Source organism: Lactuca saligna, chromosome 7 (genome assembly GCF_052625555.1).
Source record: "Lactuca saligna cultivar CGN05327 chromosome 7, ASM5262555v1, whole genome shotgun sequence".
Classification (NCBI taxonomy): Eukaryota; Viridiplantae; Streptophyta; class Magnoliopsida; order Asterales; family Asteraceae; genus Lactuca; species Lactuca saligna.
In genome coordinates, this window is record NC_136423.1 from 132,292,358 (window position 1) to 132,314,043 (window position 21,686).

General features: G+C 34.0%; 2 protein-coding genes and 1 long non-coding RNA gene across 3 annotated transcripts; 1 reads left to right on the forward strand and 2 right to left on the reverse strand.

Moving 5' to 3' along the window:
• Positions 1-14,125: 14,125 nt before the first annotated feature.
• On the reverse strand, positions 14,126-15,347 carry LOC145005697 (uncharacterized). The gene is made up of 2 exons (XR_013662650.1): positions 15,076-15,347; positions 14,126-14,973 (listed from the first exon to the last, which is right to left on the reverse strand). It is a non-coding gene; the product is annotated as an uncharacterized LOC145005697 (long non-coding RNA).
• LOC145005696 (Polymerase/histidinol phosphatase-like protein) lies at positions 14,176-16,673 on the forward strand. Its single transcript, XM_078964813.1, has 5 exons — positions 14,176-14,487; positions 14,690-14,814; positions 14,915-15,229; positions 15,414-15,583; positions 16,133-16,673. Exons 1-5 carry the CDS (start codon positions 14,176-14,178, stop codon positions 16,537-16,539), a joined length of 1,329 nt encoding a protein of 442 aa, XP_078820939.1. The 3' UTR covers positions 16,540-16,673.
• Positions 16,674-17,106: 433 nt separating this feature from the next.
• LOC145005643 (uncharacterized) lies at positions 17,107-21,462 on the reverse strand. The gene is made up of 13 exons (XM_078964758.1): positions 21,033-21,462; positions 20,414-20,487; positions 20,216-20,299; positions 20,043-20,123; positions 19,874-19,954; positions 19,126-19,218; positions 18,476-18,649; positions 18,302-18,369; positions 18,030-18,081; positions 17,854-17,907; positions 17,662-17,751; positions 17,508-17,574; positions 17,107-17,382 (listed from the first exon to the last, which is right to left on the reverse strand). The coding sequence occupies exons 1-13, from the start codon at positions 21,172-21,174 to the stop codon at positions 17,291-17,293; spliced, it is 1,152 nt and encodes a 383-aa protein (XP_078820884.1). The 5' UTR covers positions 21,175-21,462; the 3' UTR covers positions 17,107-17,290.
• Between the last annotated feature and the right edge of the window lie 224 nt (positions 21,463-21,686).

Below are 21,686 nucleotides of genomic sequence, written 5' to 3' on the forward strand. Positions count from 1 at the left end.
GAAATACATGTAAAATATGAATTCATTAAAGATTAACACTTTGGTCAACATGTTACAAAGTGTGTTGAAAATTATAAGCTGTTATCTAGATTTTAACCTTTCTACACTGTATTAGAAAAATTATAGAAAAATCATACGAAGTCGAAAACTGAATCTGTAAATTCTGGAAGTTCACAAAATGTGTCTAGTTTATTCATAATTTTATTATGACTTTTAGGAGTCTTTAACTAGTGGTAAAATGTTCATATTCACAGACTGGTCCAATTTGTTTCTGAAATGATAGGCAGTTTTGAAAAAATCACCATAAATCGTTGAAATATCGTGTGGAGATGTGCAAGTAGTCATTTTAAAGCTAAGAACTTGAACTACTTGCACCTAAAATAGTTTTAAAAACTAAAGTGTTCAAGTTTCCCAAAACAGTCTGTGAATGGAGTTGAACTTTTCTGATGAAGGCTGTTAAATGAGTTTAGTTGTGTTCTTGGTGCTTTAACTTGCATTCCCCCCCCCCCCCCCCCCCCCCCGCCCTAAAAACTTAAGAAAACATGAAAATATAGGGGTATGAACTCACCTTGAGTGATTTCATTAGGTGTATGATGAAGGAGAGAAGTGTTCAACTCAAGAACACTCGGAGGATTGCTTGAAGATTTGAGAATCTAACACCCTATTGATGGAGTTTGTGTAAGGAATCAATGATTTGAGTAAAAGGAAATGTAATAACCATAAGGAGGGTGATGATACTTACCAAACACAGGAGGAAAGCTTGAAAATGCCCTGGAATTCTCGAATTTGGGTGAGAGAATTTGAGAGCAAAGAGATGTTTGATCTTTAGTGGAGATGAGTGAAGTGAGTGAAATGAAGAGAGAGAGAGAGAGAGAGAGAGAGAGAGAGAGAGAAAGAGAGAGTCTTTCAGCTCTTTGGACGTGAATAAGGCTGAAAAGTGAGTGGAAAAGGACTATGAAGTGACTAGGGATGGTGGGGAGGATAATGGATGGTCATGGAGTGGGTATGGGAGGTTGCTTGTGTCATAAACCAAAGAAAAGTCAACACTCCACCTTTATTACTCCAACCACTAAATCTTGGATAAGATTTGCATTAAAACGTGATTAATTAATACATATGGGTCTTAATATGTTAAAATAAAGTTTTGGGTGAAAATCCCGCTTTAAAATGATGAAAAACGGGCTTAAAATGAAGTCGTAGTCGAAAACCGGGAAAAATGGGTCTTCCCTGCGAAGCCCTTCGGTTCTGGCCCTAGAGGCTTCGGTCTTTGGGTCCTGAGGCTTCGGGCATCGAATCTGATGCTGAGGCTTCGGGCTCGGATCTGATGTTGAGGCTTCGTGCTCGGATCTGGGGCTTCGGCTTCTGATCTTTAGGTCCTGAGGCTTCGCGCTTTGGATCCTCGGGTCCTGAGGCTTCGTGCTTCGGATCCTTGGGTCCTGAGGCTTCGCGCTTCGGATCCTCGGGTCCTGAGTCTTCGTGCTTCGGATCCTTGGGTCCTAAGGCTTCTTGCTTCGGATCCTTGAGCCTATTTTTCTCGTTTTTCCCCCGTTTCAAGCCATTTTTTACACGGTTAAGGGTCGGGATGACCCGAATGATTACAAAAAGTTACAGGAACTTTTGAGAGAGATTTGGGAGAGATATAGGAGAGATTTTAGATAGACAGAGAGAGAGATATAGTAAGAGTAATCGAGAGAGGTTTCGTTTGTGGCATTTGTTAGTGTCCGGCTTCGCAACGTAACGTCCGTAAACCCCGTTACGCCATGTTTTAGTGTCTTACACACTCCCGATGAGTGTGCATTAGTGTTTTATCGCTTTGGTTCATTGTTTACCGCATTTAAGGCTTAGGAAATTCAATCACACGGATTTTCCAAATAATTTTTTCTCATCATAATAGTGAGTTGTACAGTAATTACCTAATGTAAGCCCTAGGACACAAGGGTTAATTGAATCAACCGGTTTGACTTGTTGACTTTGTTTGACTTTGACTTGACTGGAAATTGACAGTTGTCACAGATAACTATATATTATTATTATAATAATATTGTGAATTGAAAACCCTATGTCTCTCACCATGTTTCCAAACCCTACCCACTCAAATTATATGCATTACATATAATAGGGCTAAAGTCATTGGGACTTGAATAGGATGTCTAGTGATTAAGAAATAACCTGCAATAGTGTTTAGGATCATTAGGTATCTACGTTATAACTTATGTTGTGTATTAACTAGGACATCCTTAGGATTTTTGTATTTTGAAACATCTTTATTCAAGATATTTTAATAAAACATTACATTTTCCGCAATATTTTATTGTATTAGGATTTTCCGCAAACAAAAATAATATAGTTTTGAAAGCATAAAGAAAAGTTTTTTTTTCAGTTCCAAAATATATGGGATGTCATAATTAAAGACATCTTTCATTACCTTAAAGGTACTACATATATGGGTTTATTCTATCCCTACATGTAATCAAGTAAATCTACCCTGAATGATACTCGATATAATGTGACCCTTGTCAGTTATGCCGATGCAAGTTACTTATCAGACCTGCATAATGGACGTTCCTAATTTGGTTATTTCTTTACCACCGAAAACACAGAGATATCCTGGAGGTCTTGTAAATAGACTTTAGTTGCTACTTCGACAGATAACTACGAACTTCTTATGCTCTATGAGGTGACTAGAGAATGTGTAAGGCTTCAAGTTGTAATTGGCCATATTCAAAGTACATGTGATTTAGCTTATGATCGCAATGAACCAATTTTTATATATGAAGATAACACTACTGTTATTGATTAAGCAAAACATGGTTACATTAAATGGGGTAACACTAAGCACGTTTTGCCAAAAGTGTTCTTTACACATGAACAACAAGTAATTCAAAAGATTTAAGTGCAACATATTGGATTATAGAAGAATCATGCAATCATGTTCACTAGGTCACTGCAAAAGTATTTGTTCCAAAAACATGTTAGAGCCATTGGACTCAGGAAGCTCTCTAAATTACCTAAATGGCATGTAGCATGCACTTTGTTGTATGCAAGTAAAGATTGCATTCTAATGTATGATTAGCATCTTGTTGAGTGCATGTGAAGGGGAGCATCCCGATGAATGTGTGTGTACTCTTTTTATCTTTAGTTCTAGGGTTTTGTTCCATTGGTTTTACCCTGACAAAATTGTTTTTAATGAGAAAAAAAATGTTATCCCTTCTCACTAAGGATTGATGAAATATGGGGGAGTATCTAGTTGAATACTTCTTTAACCATTGTGTACTCTTTTGTCCTTCATTTAGAGTTTTTTTTCACTAAGTTTTCTTTTTGCAAGGTTTTAATGAGGCGCTTCATGTATGATTATTTCCTTCGCTCAAGACAACTGTATCGTACTCTTTTATCCTTCGACTAGAGTTTTTATCCCAAAGGGTTTTCTCCAGAAAGATTTTCAACGAGGCAAATGTTTGATGTATTATCTGAAGATACAAGACGAAGAAGTACAAGTATAACTCAATTTCAATCCAAGCACCCATGGGGGAGTGTTGTAACTCATAGAAGATTAATGATTGCTTACATTTAGAGGTTTTCATAAGTATAACTCAATGTAAATCCAAGCATCCATGGGACAGTGTTGTAACTCATAGAAGATTAATGATTGCTTACATTTAGAGGCTTTCATAAGTAGGATTTATGTACACAACTTTTACAACCTTTGTCTTACCAACATTTCCCCTATCTTTTACTATATTATAAAACATATTATTCATATCTTGAATTTTAAGATGTATAAGTTACAAAGTTTTTTGTACAAATAAATTATACATAAAAAATTCATTAATACTTGCCAAAAGTTTGAAAACTTGAATTAAGGAAAATAATTAAGAAATTCAATTTGGAGCATAATGAAAATTTTAAAATACTAAATTCATATATATAAATAATTTATATTTCTTAAACTAAATATCAATATTAATTCATTTACATCAATAGTATAAACAGACAATATGAACATAAGGGATGAACATAAATATTTTATTTAAAAGTAGTCATTTTTTATTACATAATAATTAATAATAAAATCTAATAATTATTTCCCCATAAGAAATTATTCTTTAAAAAATAAAAAACGGTTAATCACGACCGTTTTGCGCGAGCACATATCTACTATATAAGGATTTCATCTGTATTTGTAAACATATACTTGAAACACTAGAAATATTAGAGAGAGAATCACATGTAAACACATATATGATCAATAAGAATGTTCGTACGAATCATTGAGTTGAGCTAGTTCGTCATACAAAAAAATCTAATTTTTATTAAAAAAAAAAAAAGGTTGTTAGTTGATAAAAAATGATGGTTGGTAAAAACTAATTAAAAATAACTAAGAAATATAAGATGACATATAATCTAATATTATAAAACAAATATATAATAAATATTATTAAATTAACAAATATATAATAAATATTATTAAATTAAAGTAAATACTAAATGACAGTTTTCATTTATTTACAAGTTAGTATTCATAATATTATTATGGATTTCTTACATTTTAGGACTTGCCCTCGAATATTATCGTAATTAAAATTTGAATGATTGTCTAATTTTTTTTTTTTTTTAAATATATAATGGTTGTGTTGTAAAATGACCATTTTGAATAAATCTAACCACTATTAAGGTAAAAAAAAATATGAGTTATTCAAGTATTTAGATGTGAAACACAAATATCTTTTTTTTTTTTATAAAAAGCACATGTAAAGAAAAGGGATAATATCAGTGTAGTACATGGAACTTTTAACGTTTGGCTAATTTGATCCTTAAAGTTTTTTTTGGTACATTAGACCATTAAACTCGTAATTGACCTTTTAATTACACCATTTTAGCAATTTTTAGAAGGTTTCCCGGTTATATGATGCCATTTTGTCAATTAATATATATATTTTGTCTAATCCGATGCCACGTGAGATATGTCACATCAATTAATGAAATACGACGCTTAAAGCCTTTCGTCTTCAGTTATCGAACTTCACTAGTCTTATTCTTCATTATTGAGCTGTAAAAGAAACTGATTTAGGGTTTGTGAAGCATTCCTGTGATCGAGCTAAAAGAAACAAAGAACTCGCAACAATGGCACAATCGGAAGCTAATGGACTCTTTGCGATGGTGGCACTCAACTACCAAGGGGTATTTAATCGAAATCCTTTCTCTTACACTGGTGGTGTTAAAACCATCTTCAATGATGTCGACTTTTCTTCTATGACTTATTCTGAGTTTGTGACCTTCTGCGAACGTTTCATGCATGAAGAATGTAAAAAGTTTTACTACTGTGAACCAGAAATGTCCTTCATGGAAGGCCTTAATCCCATTTCAGATGATGTGGAATATTCTGCTTTTATTTTTTATGCTTATGGAACAGATGGTGTAATTTCGGTTTATGTGGATCATATTGGGGTTGGTGTTGATGGGTGGCATGATGATGAAGATAATGATGATGATGAACATGAGTCTTGTATTGATGGTGAAAATGAAGACAACATAGATGAACTTAGAAATGTTGCCTTTGAATTTAATAAGGATGTAGTGCATATGAATAAGACATCAAATGATCCTTTCTTGAGTAAGCTATGTGTTGATGATGAGGATGCAAACAACATTGTAGATGATGACAATGGGAGAGAAGTTGAAGTTAACATACAAGCTCATTCCATATTTAATGAGCTATTACACTGGAAAAAACAAAATCCAATTCTAGGGATGAGATTTAAGGGTCCAGGGCAAGTAAAATCAATGTTGTGTAACTATGCTGTAGCTAATGGATATCAATTGTGTTTTGAAAAAAATGATCGGACAAGACTTTTGGTGAGGTGTAGCAAAGGTGCTTGCACATTTAGATTATGGGCTTCCTGGATGAGTGATGAAGAGAGTTTCCAAATCAAGTCACTAAAAGCTGATCATAATTGTGCTAGGAACTTCAAGTTTGGATCATTGGTGCCATATGCATGGATTGGGAGTCACTATACCAAAGAGATTGTAGAAAGTCAGAAAATAAGTATAAGGAAGCTTAGGTTAAAGGTAATGGCCAAGTTTGGTATCCAAGTTAGTATGGGGCAATGTAGAAGAGCAAAGAAGTATGCATTGAAACTTGTTGAAGGAAACCTTGTTGAACATTATGGTAAGCTATGGTCATATGGTCATGAGATTTTAAGGACAAATCCTAGGTCAACTGTGAAACTAGATATGGAGGATGGGCCAGATGGAAAGAAATATTTTAGCAAGTTCTATTTTTGTTTTCAAGGAGTTAAACAAGGTTGGATTGAAGGGTGTAGAAGGGTAATTGGTCTTGATGGATGTTTTCTTAAAGGTGTTTGTAAGGGAGAATTGCTTTGTGCTATTGGGAGGGATGCAAATGACAAGATATATCCTATTGCTTGGGCGGTGGTTAATGTGGAGAACAAGCAGAATTGGAAGTGGTTTCTAGAGCTTCTCATTGATGATCTACACTTGAATTTAGGCAATGGTTTCAGTTTAATGTCAGACCAACATAAGGTTAGTATTTTACATAGTAATGCATTTATGTTAATTTTAGACTATCTGAATTTAACCTTTTTACTAATACAGGGTTTGATAGAGGCTGTTAAAGAGTTGCTGCCATATGTAGAGCACAGGCAGTGTGCTAGACATATTTGCCAGAATTTGCAGAAGAAATTTACTGGTGCCATATATCATACCTTGTTTTGGAGAGCATCTAAAGCCACAACTGAGCATGCTTTTAAAGTTGTGATGAAAGAAATTGAGACATTGAACCCAGAAGCCCATCAATATCTCATGGAGAAAGATCCTAAAACATGGTCTAGAGCTTTCTTTCAAACTGGAAGGTGTTGTGATGCAGTTGAAAATGGGTTCTCAGAAAGTTTTAATGCTGTAATAGTAGATGCTAGGAAGAAACCCATAATAACCATGTTAGAGGAGATAAGATTATACATGATGGACAGAATCTACAACATGAAATTAAAGGGACAACAATGGGGAAATCATATTTGTCCAGAGATAATGGATAAGGTGAATTTGCTTAAAAAAGCTCAAAGGCATTATCAGGTACTACCAAGTGGATTAAACCAGTTTGAGGTAAGGGGAACAATAGATGCATATGAGGTGGACTTAGAAAGAAAAACATGCTCATGTAGATTGTGGCAATTGAATGGATATGGATGTGCTCATTCTGTAGCTAGCATATCCTTTCTTAATAGGGATGTAGAAGCCTATGTAGACAACATGTTTAGCACAACCACATTTAGAAAGGCATACAATTACAGAATTGCTCCCATGAATAGCAGTGACATGTGGCTAGAGACAAACTATACTCCACCATTGCCTCCTATTAATAGAAGGATGCCTGGTAGGCCAACTACTAAGAGGAAGAAATCCACTACAGAGAATACAAGAACACACAGGGTTTCTAAGGCTGGAAAGAAAATCATATGTAGTATTTTCAAGGAGATAGGTCACAACAAGGCCACTTGTCCACGGAGAAGGCCCCACAAGTTAAATGTGAAGAAACATAAGAAACAAAAAGTATGTGTGAACCAAAATGCAGGACAGGTAAAAAAATTTAAAATATAAGATTAATTATATATAATTTGTTACTAATATAATTATATCATGCCATGTAGGGTAGTACAAGTGAACCACAACAACATGAAGAGTTTGAAATGACTCCAATTGAGATGGATACTACTCAAAATGATATGCAAGTTGCTCCTACTGATGTTGAATCTAGTAGTGCAGGGGATTTTATTCAATATGTGCAATTCACTCCACCTAGAAGTTATGAAGGTGATGAGGGTGTTATGGGTGAGGAAGCTGATGTGGTTGAGGAAGCTGTTGTGGTTGAGCAAGTTGTTCAAGATGAGGAGGCTGAGGAGGTTGATCCTGTTATACAAGTTGATAATGTAAATGTTCAGGAGGTTGATGAGGTTAATCATAATGCCCAAGTGGATAATGGTAATGTTCAGGAGGTTGCTCCTGTTAACCAAGTTCAGCAAGTTTGTGTCAGGCCAATTTCAGATATTTTGAAGAGGATAAGGAGAAGAAAGTCAGAGAGAATACTAAAGCTGAAATTAGGCAAAACAATTGGTGGTGTTGATGATCCAGGAAATTCGAAGGGAAAAGCTCTTGTAATTGATTAGTGTTTATTGTAATTTGTGTTTAAAGTTTATGTAATGGGATGATGATAAATTGGATTTTAAGTTTATGTAATAGGATGATGGTAATTTATATTTAAAGTTTATGTAATAGGATGTTGGTAATTTATATTTAAGTATGTGTGACATTAAAGGGTATTTTGGTCATTTAAGTATGTATGAAAGAAAAAGGGTAATCTGGTCATGTAGCACCTGGTTCCTGGTATGTAAATCTTAATTGAGTATTTTCCTTTTTAAGCCTTGGACTCGGCGAGTCATAGGTCCGACTCGCCGAGTAGGGACGAGACCCCGGGACGCGTTTAAGTTGGCGACTCGGTGAGTCCATATCCTGGACTCGGTGAGTCACCGTTGTTGAATGAAACCCTAAGTTTCTAGGGTTTGCACCCTATTTAATCCCCCTTTCCGCCCCAGGCCAGCCCCCATTCACCCCCTAGAGCTCCCAACCCTCGTTTAAGCTTGTTCTTTGAAGAGTTGAAGCTTTTGTTGTGTGTTCTTGAAGGTTTTGAAGAAGAAGGGAAGTAGATCCAGAAGAAGGGAAGCCATCCAAGCACCATTGTGTTCTCTCAGCGGTTTCTTTGAGGTATATCCCATTTTCCCCATGTTTCTATGCTTAAGGCTTCATTTAAGACATTCTTGGCTCATTTCCAAGCTTGTATGTGCATGATAATTCGAAATAATTTGATTGGTATCTAGATCCAAGCATAGTTGAGCTCCAGGAGCTCAGATCCACTACCTTTATGAGCCCATGTTGCATATAAACCTTGGATCTACTCTTTTGGTGCATATTGAACCCTAAAAATCCCATACATGGATATTTACACGTAAAGTTGGAGACTTTACGTGTTATTCATGCTCTAGGAGCGCAGATCTACGAATGACATGGATTGGATTCGATCAAAATCGCATTTTTAGTTGTTGCATGGAGCGGACTCGGCAAGTCGCTCATCTGACTCGGCGAGTCCAGTCGCAAGTCTCTGGGTTTGTCCCCTTTTTGTTATGTCGAGTCGCGTGGTGAGTCCAGGAGGGACTCGGTGAGTTGGGAGCTAAAACTCACCCATAGTGGAACTCGGCGAGTCGATGCCCAGACTCGGCGAGTTCAAGGCAATCTCCTTAGATCAAGATCAGACTCGGCGAATTGTTCATACAACTCGGCGAGTCACAGTATAACTTGTTCATCGGATGAAGATGAACTCGGCGAGTTGTTCATACAACTCGGCGAGTAGGGTGAAGGACTTGAACATCAGTTTGGAAGGAGAACTCGTCGAGTCGACGCCTAACTCGACGAGTAGAAACATAATTCAGGACAGTCGTTTGGACATGGACTCGGCGAGTTGGCGAGCCAACTCGGCGAGTCGGGTCAACTGGAAGTTGACTCTGACTTTGACTTAGGGCGTGATCAAGGGTAAAATGGTCATTTTACCCAAGGATCAGTTAGCAGTTTTTGACTAAGTGTTGGTGGGAATGCCGCCGGAGGATTTCCGGAACAGCAGCAGCAGTCAGACTATTCCCACGAAGATCAGTAGCTACTCCGAGGTGAGTTACCTTCCAGTAGCGGTGGGTCTAAGGCCACAATGTCGGCCCACCAGTAGGAGATGTATGATAGATGATTGTATTTGTGATATCATCTAGGTTTGCTACTACCTGATATGTTATATCCTAGCATGATATGTTGTATGTAGTAGAGTTCGGTCGTTAGGACTGAAGGGTAGTCGGACGCCCCAGATACGTCTGACAGTATGAGATGATATGTTTGCATGCTGGCTTGTTATGTTATATGCGATAGAGGTAGTAGGAGGGGACTAGTCCCCGAGTTCGGTCGTTAGGACCGAAGGGTAGTCAGCACCCTAGAATGGCTTGACACGGGTTGGTCAGCACCCCAAAATGGCTTGACATGGGTAGGGCGACACCCCAGAATGGCCGCACAGGTAGTCGGCACCCCAGAATGGCCGTACCGGGTAGTCAGGTACCCCAGAATAGCCTGGCAGTATGTGTGTTATGTGTTGTATGGTATGTGGTATGTGGTATGATGGGGGAACTCACTAAGCTTTGTGCTTACAGTTTACAGTTTTGGTTTCAGGTACCTCTTCATCGAAGGGGAAGGAACTGGCTCGGTAGCGGCACATCATGCACACACATTGGTTTCCGCATTTACTAGATGTCCTTGGGATTTATACTCTGATGTTTCTATTGGTTGTATGACTTGTCTTTTGAACATGGTTTAAGTTGTGATGTAGTTTGGTCAAACAATATTTTATCCATTAACATTTTCTAAAAGTAATGTTTTTAAAAACGAAATTTTTGGACGTGAAAATTGGGTCGTTACAGGTCATTTAAGTTTTTATGACAGAAAAGGGTATGTTGGTCATTTATTTATTGATGACAAATAAGGGTATGTAGGTAATTCATTTATGTATGCAAGAAAAGGGTAATTTGGTCATTCCGTATTTATGACAGAAAAGGGTAATTTGGTCATTTATTTATTGATGACAGGTAAGGGTATGTAGGTAATTCATTTATGTATGCAAGAAAAGGGTAATTTGGTCATTTAAGTATGTATGACAGAAAAGGGTAATTTGTTCATTCATTTATGTATGTAAGAAAAGGGTAATTTGGTTATTTAATTATGTATGATAGAAAAGGGTATGTTGGTCATTTATTTATGTATGCAAGAAAAGGGTATGTTTGTCATTTATTTATGTATGACATGAAGTATGAAAGTATGTTACCATTTTAAGTAAAATCATGACATTTGGCTTTGAATATTTATGCATGGAAAAAATTGGAATAATGTGCATGCATGGGGATGTTTTATATGGCATCGGATTTGGTTTTTTAATGGCTTCACAAGTCCCATTTTTTCATTATTAAAATGGTCCCCATACACATAGTGTACTTCCACATGGACCACTTCCTAATTAAATATATTTGTTGGGAATATAGACCATGCATATGTTTGATAAACATCATCTGATTATACAAAATGCCCTACAATTGGGACTTTGAATATTTTTTTTACATTACTTATCATATGCCCTTTCATTAGGGACTTAGCACCTTACAACATCAACACATTAAGGTTGATAACCCCAACTTATAACTAAAACCAGCTTCAATACATACAAAATGCCCTTATGGAACTGACTTTCTAGTCTGCCTTTACAAAAAATACAAGGGATCCCAAAAAAACAAAAGCTTACCCTAACCAACCAAACTAACTACATTGACCCACCTAACTTCAAAACACATAGGACCAAGCAACCAAACAACAGGGCAACTATCATCCTGTACCTGTCTATTGACTTCATTGCATCATGAACTTCTTTCTCACTCTTTGCCACCTTATACTGCTCCTGTGACAGCAAAAACTCCACTTCAGCAATCCTTCTCCTCAAATTGTTCATCTCAGACATTTCATCTTTGGCATCCAGTTTTTGCTTCAAAGAATATAGCAGGTTTTTGTAGTACCTGTCTGCCTGTTCTTCATCTTTCCATTCAAAGAAGCTACATTTCCTCAACCTAGTCTATAAAAAGACAATAAAATTAGGGTTTGACTGACAATCACAAATCAACTACCTTTAATGTACCAGCGAAATGGGTTCTATTCACAGTGATCGTCAAGAAGGAAATAAAATTAGGGTTTTTAACAGATGAAAAAAAATACAAATACACCATTGTCATTTTTACAGAAAGAAACAACACATCAAACCATAAAATACTAACTTATCAAAATCAAGATAATCGGGACCTACCATACTGTTTTAACAATTCCAGAATCGCCTCCCAGGGTTTGTTATCTTCCAACAAGTTCGTTCTTTAGCTGGAACGACACAATCACAAACCTTTACCCCTTCTTGCGACTGAACATGAGTGACTTGTAGCTGATTCCTTGACGTCGATGAGCTCGAAGACATTCTTCTTCAGGATGGAAATAGTCGGGGAGGGAGAAGTCTTTGACTTTTCAGAGAAGGGTAAGTAAAGATTGAAAGGAGGTCCGGATGAGGGTTTCAATTAATAAGCCTGTATCGACAACTGGACCGCATAAGCTTATTGGACACATCAGCGTGCCACATAAGCATTGTAACCGGGAAACCTTCTAAAATGGTGTAATTAAAAGGTCAGTTACGAGTTTAATGGTCTAATGTACCAAAAAAAACTTTAAGGACCAAATTAGCCAAATGTGAAAAATTCTATGTGCTACAGTGACATTATCTCTAAAGAAAATTTGCAAGGTATAGCACATACATATAAAATTATAAAGTTTTTAGCAATTCATGCAAAAAAAACCAAATTTCTTTTTTCTAAGGCAATAATTATTATCAACTTGAGTAATAAAGCCGATCTTTTATCATTTTATAATAAATCAATGATCTTTAAATAACAAATTGAAATATAACTATATAATTTATATAAAAAAAAAATATGAAATAATAATTTAAAACATATGAAATAATAATTTAAAACATTAAAATATTGTAGCTTGAGTTGTATACGTTATAAGTTACCATTCAAGCATATATGCATACCACTCTCATGAGAAAAAAAAAAAAAAAAAAAAAAAAAAAAAAAAAATATTACCATGTATGCAAGTTCAAGTGCATCTAAAAGAAATAAATGTCATACTTAATGCTTTCACCAACCGGTATCATGATTGCTATGAGAAGGTAAATCATAATATTCTTAAGACAAAGAAGTTAGATATATGTAGCCCTTATCCTAGCGTATTTCTGCTCAGATTATCAGATCAAACACAAAGAACAAAATAAGATAAATTTAATATGTATCTTTATTAGTAAAAATCGAATTCCCTAATAAACTGGAAAACGGAAGCACTTAGAGGAAAAAAAAAAAAAAATACTTTTCTCACAATTTTAAGATTCGAAATTGATTAGGTTAAGATTTCTAATCATTATCTAATAGAACATAACTAACAATAGATTCAGATAAAAAAAATCATTTTAAATCCATCGAATCGACAAAAAACACCTTACGTCAAAGTGGAAATTGACGAGTTTTGTTAATTGAACCGTTTCCTGTTCATTCAAATTATTTTTATCAAATTCCACGACTGTAAAATCACTTCGTTAGATTTGTTAATATCGATGACATCATCAAAACTTACATTTACAGTATCTAAACATATACCTCTACATCAAATACATTTACGGTTTATCAAAAATTTATCAAAGAGAAAGACCTGAAAGATATTTTAAACTCTATCTTAGGAATGTATCATGGTGTGTATAGAAGTATAGATAGGTATAGGGATGAGCATACGCAGGGGTACCAACCTCATTTGGTGAGAACCAGAATAACAATCGGAACCAACTGTTCCTAAAAAGTTAGAACCAGAATCAAAACCAGTTAGATAGTTCTTAAATTTTTGGAACCAGTACCGGAACCGACGGTTCCGGTTCCAAGTGCGGGTAACCCGGTTACATCAAAATTTTCAACTTTTTTCAATAAAACCTCAATTTAGTTTGGTCCAAATCGAATCAACTCGAATAAAAAACGACTAAAGTTAGACTGATATACCGGTTCTGACGGATACCCAGCAGGTAGCGGTTTCGAAAAAATAAGAACCGCAACCACTTAAGATGGTTTCAGTTCCAGAACAAACAGTTACGAGGTAGTTAGGGTTCCGAAAACATATACCTAGTTCTAATTAGATAGATACATGTGGGGGAAAAAAAACTTATTATCAAAAACAAAACAAATTACATGTGATTATGAAATGATACAAAGAAGGTGAAAATTAGAATCGGAGTAGTGGAAGGACTGTTTTTGCAAAGATAGAAATTATGAGGAACTATTTATGTAAATACGTTGATAAATCCAAAAGTACAGAGGTCAGAATACGAAAGTGGAAATCTTCCTTGAATTTAGACAACAGGTAAATAGTTTTACTACCCGATTCAGAACCCCTAAAAAGATTTCCTTTTTTTTCTTCTTTCTTTTTTTTCTCTCAATCTTTCTTCAGTAGATGATGGGTACCAACGGTAACAACAATCATTCCAAGAACAAGAAGAAGAAGAACAACAAGCGTGGTGGAACGAAGAAAAGGATGACAGTGGAACAATCTCTTGCTTACAAATCCGTAAGTGAATGGGTTTACTTGGACACTATACCTTCGTCGGCGAATTCCGCAATCGCCATCGACGATGATTTCAAGGTGAAGTTGGTTCACACCAAGGTTTCTGCTGAAAAATTGGTGTTTGAATTGCATTCGCATTCGATTTGTAGCGATGGATTCTTGTCCCCTTCGAAACTCGTCGAAAGAGCTCATCAGTATGGGGTATGTATGAGTCATTTCATCAAACACATGGTGTGCTTTAACAGTTTTTTATGTTTTAAGCTTCTTCACACATGGCTGCCTAATTTATTCTTCTTCTTTGAAACTCCAAGAACACTGGTTTCATTCGGCTATCACAATTGCCATGGAATGGAACTTTTTTATTTCATTTGTGAATTGATTAAGTACGATGTGTTCAGAACAGGTAAAAGTCCTTTCTCTTACGGATCATGATACAATGGCCGGAATCCCTCAAGCCCTAGAAGCAGCCCGACGAGTCGGAATCAAAATCATCCCTGGAGTCGAAATCAGTACCATTTTCACCCCAAGGTCATATCTTCTTCTTCTTCTTCTTCTTCTTCTTCTTCTTCATCGACATCTAAATATCTAATCTTCCATGAATTGACATTCAAAAAACTGTGTTGAACAGAACCGAATCCGGATCAGAAGAACCCGTTCATGTCCTGGCCTATTACAGCTGCTGCGGACCTGCAAATTTCCAAAAAGTAGATGAATTTCTAGGTAACATAAGAGAAGGGCGTTACCTTCGTGCGAAGAACATGATCTCAAAATTGAACAAACTCAAGTTACCTCTCCGATGGGAGAATGTTGAAAAGATCGCCGGTGATGGTGTTGCTCCGGGAAGACTGCATGTAGCTCGAGCTATGGTGGAAGCCGGACATGTCGAGAATTTAAAACAAGCTTTTAGTCGTTATCTTTATGATGGAGGTCCTGCTTATTCCACGTGAGCATATCTTTATCTTTATCCTGTGTCAGATTCATACTGTTTGATTCCATAATTAAAAGTCGTATACACACTGTTTGATTCCACAATTAGAAGTCATATCGACTCTTATATGCTTTTTGGGTCTGATTTGACTCAATCAACAGCTAACAGACAGTTTTTTTTTATTTGTTTGTTTGTGAAGTGGGAGTGAGCCGGATGCTGAGGTGGCGGTGAAGTTGATATGTGAGACGGGTGGGGTGGCGGTTTTGGCTCATCCATGGGCGTTGAAGAACCCGGTTGCTATTATTAGAAGGTTGAAAGAAGCTGGATTACATGGTTTGGAGGTTTATAGAAGTGATGGGAAATTAGCAGGTATGTTTATTATATTTATAGCATCTTAGTTTCATTTCTTTGTATAAATGTATTGTAATTTGAAAAATCTATCTAATTATAACAATGGCATTCAAATAAAAAACATTGTTAATATATTTTTTATCATAGAAAACATTAATTATCTAATAAAATTAGTTAGCTTGTTCAAATACTTACATGTACAAATTTTAGTCAAAAATTATTGTAAGCATTTAGTGGGTGAATAATGTTAAGTGATAAAAAATTAAAATTATCATTGGTTTTTCTACAAAAAGAAAATTTGTAATGCCTTTTCGAGTAAAAAGCTGAAAATACAAGGGCTTTTCTGAAAAAAAAAAATTATAATTTATAAATATAAAAGCTTTTAAAAAGGTTGGTTTCACTAAAATGATGTGACAAAAATTGATGCTCTAATAAGACAAAAACTAAAAGTACGATGTTATCAGACCGTTATATACCTAACACTGTCCACTATGAATGTGACAGGACAGTGTCAGGTACATAACTTTTTTTTTTATAGTATTTCATTTTGAATCATATTATGTACAGCTTTTAGTGACCTGGCGGAAACGTACGATCTTCTAAAGCTTGGGGGTTCGGACTACCATGCAAGAGGCGGCAACAGCGAGTCGGCTCTAGGAAGCGTGAGCCTACCGGTGGTGGCGGTTCATGAATTTCTAAAAGTGGCTCGACCGATTTGGTGTGGTGCGATCAAGAACACGGTTGACCGATATGTGAGTGATCCAACCGAATCGAACCTACAACATATATTGAGATATGCCAAGATCAAATTAGCCAAAAATGGTGTTACTCTTTTGAATCATAATGTTGAACTCATTCGCGAGTGTCTTTCTCAATGGTTGACTGATGAAGAACAAAAGAGTGGTAATTTTGAAGTGATTAGAGGTGATTTAGAGAATCAAGGGGGAGGATGTGATTGTGAAGCTATTATATAGTTTTAGGTATTAAGTTTTGTTTATTGAGTTTTTCGAACTATTTTTTGCGTTTTTGCATTCAAAATTTGTGTTTGTTATTCGGTGTTTTATGTTTGGTTATTTGAAAAGAAAGAGCAAGCATTGCTTGATTAAGATTTTTTTATGGTCAAAATATATATATAAAAGCCATTACATTTTGGTCCTTTATGGTTTAAACATTAAATTTTATTTTGTTCGATTCTAAATATGTTTAAGACATCGAAGCACTAGATAGTTTTTTTTGTTAATTTTAATGTTTAAATAAAACATAATTGTTCAAAATTTTTGATTGGTTCAAAGAAAGTTTTGGTTTAGATTAAATATTTAGACCAAAACCAAAATAAAACCTAAGTTGACATAAGATTAAATAATTTGTGTTTATCAATTTCACAACTCAAATTGATTTATGTTAATGTGTCACGAAAACTTAATTTAAAGAAACCAATCAATATGAATTTAATCAGATCCACATTTCGAAAACCAAATCAATATAAATTCAATCGATCAAATCAAACCTATCTTTTCAAAAGAGTAATCTTAGATTAAATCTACCAAAATCAAAAGCTATAGTTTTAAAAGTGAGATTTTTGGAACAAAAAAAAATTGGAATCTGTTTTCTGTATGTCGGCTTTTGCACTTAGTACAAGGGCATTACAGACAATTAGTCAAAAAAAAAACCATAAAATAAATTACACTAAAGTGACATCAAAAATAAAAATAAAAATAAAAAAAATTAGCCCAACTTTCCAATTTCCATCTTCTTCCTTAGAGCCTTATGACCATGGTAAACAAACGAATCCACAATCCCTGCAACTGTAAAGATCCCTAAAAAAAAAAAAAAAATTGTTAATGTTTATTTGTTTTTGAGTAAATTACACGAATGGTCCCTGTGGTTTAGGGTAATTGGCGTGTTTGGTCCCTAACTCATATCAACAAATATATTTAGTTACCTCCAACAATGGCACACACATTTGTCATGAAATGTAAGAAGGAGATATGTGTTTCTGTAAATGTCACCTACAAAACCCATAAAAGAAAATATTATATATTTTGAGTTTAATTAAATATTTGTATTTTTATATAAATAAATAAATAAATAAATACCTTAATTGGAGAAAGGTCGTAGAAGAAGAAAACACCAGGGAGAGACCTTCTGCCAACTTCTGGGGTCTTGTAGTGTTCAGTAACAGAAAACTATAAAACACCAAATTTCATAAAATGTTTTAATACAAAATAAATTAATTTATTATAAATAAAACTTTTTTTATTTTTTATTTAATAATAATAATAAAATACCTGATTTGATTGAATGGTGTAGCCTCTGATGTTCGTGTAAATCGTTGGTACCACCTGGAATCAAGAGAAAAATATATAAAAATTAAATAAATATATATGAGCTTTTTTTTATAATATTATATGAAATTGAATAAGTGAGAGCTTAAAAAACTAATTAAAAAAAAAAAAAAACTAACCTTTATAAAGTACTGATACATTCCATTTGGAGATACTTGAAACCAATGCACCCTGAATTTTAAAGAAAAATAATTATAATCAACGAATAGAAATAGCAATCTACTTTTATTTATTTATTTTGATTTTTTTTTTGTTATCAAGACATTGTATTTTAACGAATCTAACTAATTACACTATTAATTTTTCTTATTACTTTGAAATATTATCCAATTATTGAAAATGAAAAAAATAAAAAGAAAAACAAATAATAATTAGTAATTAGTAATTTTACCCATCAAGAGGATTTACAATCCCAGGATAATAGCTTCCAAAAGCTAATTTATTTATCTTGTGACTTATCTGAAAATACACATCATGATTAGTAAAAGTAATAAACAAATTTAATGGGTATATATGTATATGAATGGAGGGCAAAATGGTAATTTTTAATTTTTGTTAGGCTTACATTATAACTGTCTTCTTGAAAAGCCAACAAATCAGGGATATGAATACTTGATTGATGAAAACTTTTTATGAAATGAAAATTTCCAGCCACTTTATTAACTTCCAAAGATCCATAAATATTGCATCCTTCACCTTCTTCATCTTTAATCTTTTGAGCAAAACCTTCCCTTTTACACTGATACATACAATTAACATGATATATATAGATATAACTATAACTATAACAACATTTTTTTATAAAAAGTTTTAAATAAAAAGATTGGGAATATAGAACTCAAGTATCCTGATATTTGGTGGGGTGTCATCAAGATTGTTTCTTTTTTAAGTTTCAGATAGGAAAATCTTAATTGCAAGAAATAGCAATATAATTGTAACAAGATTTTTTTTTTTATAAAAAGTTTTAAAGTTTTAAATAAAAAGATTGGGAATATAGAGCTAAAGTATCCTGATATTTAGTGGGGTGTCATCAAGATTGTTTCTTTTTTATGTTTCAGATAGAAAAATTTTGATTTTACTTTTGTTGAAAGTAAAATGCTAATATAAACAAATAAATGAAAGTATTTTGCTACTTTTTTGCAATTAACACTTAAAAAATTATATATATATTTTCTCAATAGATATGAAAAATATGATTATGTATGCTTCTTATACCTGATCAATCAAATCAGGATTTGTCATACCCCAACCTTTTCTTCTATATGCTTCACGAACTTCTTCACATGAATTACAACATTCATCATCTGTCTGCAACCATCAAAATTAAAAAAAATTAAAAAACCACTCCATGATTTTATAAAATAAAAAAATAGAAAGATTAGTATCTTTTTTTTTATTTGCAAACATATGTTGCCACTTTACAATTCGCAGAATGTTTTGGGATTTGAAGGGATTGAAATACTTGTTAAATTAGATTCAATAATCAATTTCACAATCATTTGTATATTTTTTTACAAGTTGAAAAACATATATATAGAAAAGTGAATGAAATTGATTATTGAATTTAATTTTACAAGTATTTCAATCCCTTAACAACTTTCATGAACAAGAAACTAAATAATTTTACAAGTATTTGAAAAAGTTACGCGAACAAGAAATCTATAAAGGGAGCTTTTTCAAATACTTGTAAAATTATTTAATTTCTTGTTCATGAAAGTTTTCAAAACTATTTTTAGGTAAATATATATATATATATATATATATATATATATATATATATATATATATATATATACACATCTTAGTAACCTTAAATCTTGTTCACACACGATAACAAATTACAAAACACAAAAATCATGAGGGAGAGAGAACAACAAAAAGACGGTTTTGGTTATAAAAAATTAGGGTTTAGAAAGGGTATTTTCGTCATTTACACAAATAAAGGAGTGAAAGAAAGATATACCGCTTCTGCACCAAAACATGAACCACAATAAGTTTCATTATGCTCAAGCCTCCCACCATGTCTTTGCAAAGGCTTCTCAATCTATAACAACAATGATAAACAAATAAATATATAAAATGGATAAAAGACGTTAATGCCCTTCAATAACATTTGACAATTATATACTAACCTGAGGGCCACCAATTCCTTCTTTTCTCTCTTCAATAACATGTCCAGTAGAGTCGATTCTTTTCTTTATTATATCATGTCTCTGCAAGTTCAATGGGAGAAAAGACGTTAATGCCCTTTTCATACTTGTTGAAAATAGCCCTAGAAAAACTAGAAAGAATTTAAAAAACATACAATGTCAAGATGTTGTTCTCCACTGATATCCATGGCATCAAGGCTGAGTAGTGTACATGAAACAGCTGGAAATGTGATATCAAACTGTAATCAAAAGCATAGTATGTCAAAAGTTGTCCTATTTCTGTATTTCATTACAAAATAAGATCTAACATGTCAATTTAAAATTTAAATCCACTAAATATGAATGATGCTTACATTAATATGTAGTTTTTCCCCTCTTGAAGTATCAACTACAAGCTTTGTTTCAGTGGTAGTGTGGAGATATATCCCTGCAGCCAAAAAAAGGCACCAAAAACAGTTAGATTCATTCAATTCCTCATTTACATGATGAATATGAATCAAGAATATGTCATATGAAAGGATTAAACAAATTAGTTCAACAAATACACATTATTTATGATCATTATGTAGCATACAAAGACACTAAGGGTAAAGAATATGAAGCGTGGATCTTAAACTATAGCTTATGGATCCATCATCAATATGTTCTCCTATTCGCTATTTGAGAAATGGAAAATCTGACCCCTTTGATGCTTGATACTATTCGATTCGTGTTTTACAATCATTTAAAGTTAAACTAAATTGGTGTAGGCAAAGAGAACCAATTTTCTACGAGAATAAGTTCTTCCGACGTCAGAAAACGGCAATTAGATCACCTATAGATACGTTCGAGATTAGTGAAACAGCCATCTAGATCGAACAAAAAAATAGAGAAAAAAACAATTCGTTTTATGTCCTGAGAGCAAACAGTTAATCAAATCAAACACTTGTACGTTCAGATTTTCGGATAAAAGTTATGGATTTTAAACATTACCGAGTTCAGAGAAGAAAAGAAGGAACATGGCGATGGAAGAGACGACGGTAATAACGCCGCCGGAGAGCGTACGGCTGTAAAAATCCTCATTAATTTTAGGGTAGGCATCCAAATTCCGAACTTTACTGAAAACCCTCTCCATAATTCTTCAGCAGCAGACCGAATCTAGAAAAACCCTAAATTTCAACAGTAACAAAAACCAATCGTGAATTCAGATACTGTTTGATGTCTACGCCTTAAAGATTCCTTCCTGTATCTGTACTCATGCGTGTATGTTCGCTGGGAATTGAATTTGGGTGTAGACGGAGGAAAGGACGGCCGGCCGTCGGCGAAGAGAGTGGTTTGATTGAAATCTAGGAATGGTTGAACAAATCTCGACTAAATTAAACCAATTTTCAACATCGGTTTTCCCTATAATTCCGTGTATTTTTTTGGGTCAACGTGGTCTACTTTACTTCACTTTACAAAACAAAATTGCCAAAGTATGTAAATATACACATGGATTATTTTTAAAAGGGATATTAACATTAAAGTTCCTAAGTTTTGTTTATTTTTAAAAGGGATATTGACATTAAAGTTTCTAAGTTTTTAAAGTTTTGTGGGTTTTGTTTTTTTGTTATGGTTTTTGGTGTGTTAATGTCTAATATTTGAAAA